General features: G+C 51.2%; 1 protein-coding gene across 1 annotated transcript in view; it reads right to left on the bottom strand.

Annotated features, from left to right (window-relative positions):
• Positions 1-3604: 3604 nt before the first annotated feature.
• Positions 3605-4364, bottom strand: part of SLC2A6 (solute carrier family 2 (facilitated glucose transporter), member 6) — a gene marked incomplete at its 5' end in the record, with an annotated part of 3519 nt that continues 2759 nt past the window's right edge. Inside the window, 4 exon segments of the mRNA XM_009576134.1 lie at positions 3605-3760; positions 3849-3994; positions 4301-4362; position 4364. The exon segment at position 4364 is cut by the window's right edge and continues 102 nt beyond it. Coding sequence (XP_009574429.1) covers positions 3605-3760; positions 3849-3994; positions 4301-4362; position 4364 — 365 coding nt within the window.

Below are 4364 nucleotides of genomic sequence, written 5' to 3' on the forward strand. Positions count from 1 at the left end.
GGCCGTTTCGGAGCCCCCAGCTCTGGGCTGATCCCTGTTGCTGCATGCAACACATGGGCCATTGGCTTTCCTTGTGCCTGCGTGCAGGGAGCGCAGCCTCCTGCGTGGGACACGCTGCCTGCAGTCATGGGGTGCTGCAGGGGGAATACAGAGCCCGCAGGATACTTCAGTGGTGATGGCCTCCTGCTCTTCGAGCCAGGGGTGTCCCTGTGCAGTACCTTTACTGGGTGGTTCAACTGCAGAGTCCTGCCTAGCAAACAGGACCTCTGCTTTGATTTCAGGGGGGTTTGGGGAGTTAAGTAGTGTTTAGTAGAGGAATGTTGCAGAGTGATGCACGTAGCATGTCTTTGGTAGTGACTGCTTTGCTCTGTGAGTAGTTCCACAGTAGCTTTAGTGACAGGAGGTGTAAGGCAAAGCAGAGGCGATAGAGTAACGCTTGCAGGCTGATCTACGCCCGCGGTGATGAACCATAGAACTGGTAGGACCCTCTCTGGCTTCACCTGATCGCTGCTGATCTGTTAGGACAGTCCCTGGGGCTGGCGCAGGCAGACGCTGCTGCAGGTCACCTGGAGGGCTCGTCGGCACGGACGGGTCCGCTCTGCTCCCTTGGCACCAGCGGCAGAAGTCCCTTGGACGTCAGCAGTACTGTCATGCTGTGTTTTGTGACAGTTGGGTCTGACACAGGGGACAAGGCAAGCGAACAATCTGCACCAGCTCTGCCACCGTTAGCAGGTTGCAAAAAGCTCAGCTCTGAGCGTAACGCTTTTGTTGGAAATGGGCCTCAGGGACGCTTCTGTAAGAGCTGAGCTGGAGCCTTTGGCCACAACGCTTAAAGACACCGGGTCTGTTCAGTTTGTCTGTGCCTGCCGCAACAGGAGGTGCCTCGGATCCAGGCTCTGAGGGTGCTGACTCCTACAGATGCACATCTGGAGTGGGAGCTCTTGGGAATTTCGGCTCTCTGTGGTGCAGCTGAAACCAAGCCAGATGCTGCCATCATTGCAGACCTGGCTTGGTGACAGCACCCATGGCTTTTAGGAGTTGTAGCAACAGTTAGTGGATGGTCTCACCTCCATGTGGGCAAGAGACTGTTTTCGGGGAGATAGAAAGGACCTTTAGAGTAGTAGCATCAAAGTAGTTAATATGCCCATTCACAGTGCATGGTGGTTATTAATTGTGTTTAGAGGCACCATCAGGGTGCTTGGAGCTGTGTAAGGATAAATGAGGTTAAAAGCCCTGCTCTAGAGATTTTACAGGCTCAACCCAATCCCTGCTGATGGTGTCCAGACTGGATGGCTAATCCACAGGGTCTCTATGGAAGAGGTTCTGCTTGCCAGGTCTTGGAAAGGTCTCTTGGGAGAAGATGGGACATAATTTTTGTTAGATGAGAACTCAAGAGCGGGTGATGAAGTGACTACAGTGAGTTGTTGACGAGTGTGGAAAGACACCTGGGTACTGGCAGCATATGTGCACTTAGCAATGGACTGTGACACCATTCACCACGTGAGCTGTGCACTTCTTACCCACGTGCATTTATACAGTGTGAAACTCTTCCATGTCCCGTTCAGTCATGAAGCTGACAGCACTTGTGCATATTAGCTCCACTGTCCCCTGGGGATGTCCATGGGGCATGAAGAGAAGAGCAGAAGCTCTCTTTCTGCTGCGTACCCAGACCTTGCTGCTCTGGGCAGGAGCTGATTTTGTAAAACCGATTGATTCTCTGTGTGTGCAGTGAATAAAAAGACCATTCTACCTCTGGAAAGAGCCACTGTGATTTCTCGGACTCTAAATGTTGTAGCAAAACCCCTCCAACTTTCTATATGGAAGACAGGAGGTCACTCAGAAAATACTTCTCCAATGAAGTTCTCGTAGGACCTGAAGAGTCCAACCTCATTTCATATTTGGGCATTTCCTCCTTAGGCTGAGCCCTGGGAACTCAATTCATCTTTGTCATTTTTTCCTCAGGAAAAAACATCCACTGTCTTCAGGGAAGGGTTTTACTGAAGTGAAGATATCAAGACCTGGTCCATAGCCATGTGAGAGAGACAATGCTCTAGCACAGGGCTGCCAGAGATCCTGATCTTCAGAAGGTCAGTGGAAACCAGAGGCTCTTGAGACTTCTCGTAATCAGGCCATGCTTAGAAACAGTCATATTCCAGCCAGGGCTGAACATCTTTCTGGAAATGGGTCTCAGCTGCAAAGGTTAGGCCTAATACTGAATTTTCTCTGTGGTTTTGATTTTGGCCCATCTCTCTTCCTCTGTCCCAAGCTGCTTTAAATTAATCCTCTGATAAAGCCCATCTTCTCTTAGGTGATTTCTCTCACCTCCTGCTGCAGGGGATCTAAATAGTAGTTAGTATATCTTGAGATCTGGGTCAAATATGCTATGTTACCCCATGCTTCCTTGTCACAGCAGGCTGAATGTTCCCGGAATGGGAGGACACAAGCATCTCCACCAGACCGCAGGGTGCCAAGTGCATCTCAGGAGGTTGGACAAATGCTTGGGCAAATCATGTTCCAGCTCAGCCTTTGTTGTTCTGTCCTTTTGGGAGGAGTTAGGTTGGATGTGATACTCAGTAAGGCCATTCGCTCCTCACAGCCATAACCACCTCCATAACACCCCCTGTGTTTTACCTAGGGTTAGGCTCTAAAAAAGTCCTTAATCTTGGACACAGGAAAGGAGTAAGAGCAATTTGCTACTAACTATGCAGTTGAAATCTCAAAGTGATGGAGGTGGAGGCTCCACACACAACCATGATGGAGGTGCATCCACCTTCCTCTTTGTGGATGAGTAAAACCCTGGGGTGGGAAAGACCTGCCCAGTACAAAGTATTGTCAGTACCTACTGGGTCTTTCCTACAGTGAATCACTTGCACTACAGCTGAATGTTTGTCTGTTCCCGTTCTTTGTTTTGTCCTGGATTTTCTTTGTGAACTGTATTTGGACTTGTTCATTAGGCTTCTAGTGTAATGTGTGTTTTTAGAGCAATAAAACGTGGCAGCTTTTTATACAAAATATCTGTCTCTGCCTCTTTCAAAGTCCTTAAGTACATAAGACTCATCTGGGAAGCTGCAGCCTGCTGTGATCCCCTTGTCACACTCCGGGTCTGCCTCTCCCATCCCACCCACCTGCAGTTCCCTTCTCTGCAAATCAAGGCAACGTCTTGCAGTTGAAGGCAAAACTGTTTTATTCTTGCAACTACACGATGAACTTTTGCCAAAATGGCTACAGCTGCTAACTCTGTTCCAGCCAAACCCTGGGGCTCTCGGGCTGCTTGGGTGGCTGCTGAGCAAAGGATGTGCATGGTCTTTTGTCCACAGCCACGTGTTCTGTTTTCTAAGACATCTTTATCTGCAGCCTGGTGCTGGTTACCCGGTCCCATACCTCAGGTTGACATATTGCAACAGGTAGTGTTGAATGACAGGAAGAGACGGTAAAGTTCCAGTTGGCAACTTCTACATCCAAAGCAAGACGGTCATTGCTGCCCATTCCTCTCCCATTGCCTTCGCAGAGAGCTCCAGCCTCCACCTCCAGGAGCACAACCGTTTTCTTTGTTGCCCTTGAGCATGTGGACTGGTGGCCTGGCACAGCTGGCAGATGGCAGCTCCTACCTCATGAACGACCTTCGGCCGGTCCTGAAGAAGGCCTCGATCTGTTCCAGGGATCTGCCTTTGGTTTCTGGAACGCAGCAGCCTGTGAATAAGATGTTCCCGGCGCAGATGACAGCGAAGAATAGGAAGGGCACCTCGAGGCCGAAGGCTTCCTGGAAAGCGGGATGGAAAGCAGACATGAGCTGGTGCAGAGAGGGTCTGAGGAGGGGCTCCCAGACATCCTCCCAGGGCAGTACCCACCACGACACGAAGGAAAAACTGGGTCAGGGTGAAGGCTGTCAGCCAGCTCACGACGACACAGAGGCCTGAAGCCACCCCACGGGCTTTCAGAGGGAGGATCTCCGACATCAGCAACCAAGTGATGGGGCCCCAGCCCATGGCATAACCTGCAGGGGAGGAGGAGTGAGATGAGGCTGTTGAGGCTTCAAAGCCCCCTGGGGAGTGCAGAAGAGCCCTGTGCAATCCTGCCCTGCTCCCACATCAATCATTATTGCCCCCCACTCATGCTCTGTCAGTCCGCAAAGTGACTTCAGATGCCATCTTTCTTGGTCTTCCAGGGACATCTGCCTGCCTTCCAACTCCAAGCCCAAATCTTCTTGCTCCGTATCACCCTGCCTCGGATGAGAAACGTCCCCCCAGGCTGGTACCTAGCCCTGTGCTGTGGGTCCTGGGCTCTCGCTCTCTGCACCTACCCATTATGAAGAACATGGTTGCCAGGAGGGGGATGAGGGTGATGTAGTTGGTTGGCTCCGCAGG

The sequence above is a fragment of the Fulmarus glacialis genome, unplaced genomic scaffold (genome assembly GCF_000690835.1).
Source record: "Fulmarus glacialis isolate BGI_N327 unplaced genomic scaffold, ASM69083v1 scaffold13494, whole genome shotgun sequence".
Taxonomy (NCBI): domain Eukaryota; kingdom Metazoa; phylum Chordata; class Aves; order Procellariiformes; family Procellariidae; genus Fulmarus; species Fulmarus glacialis.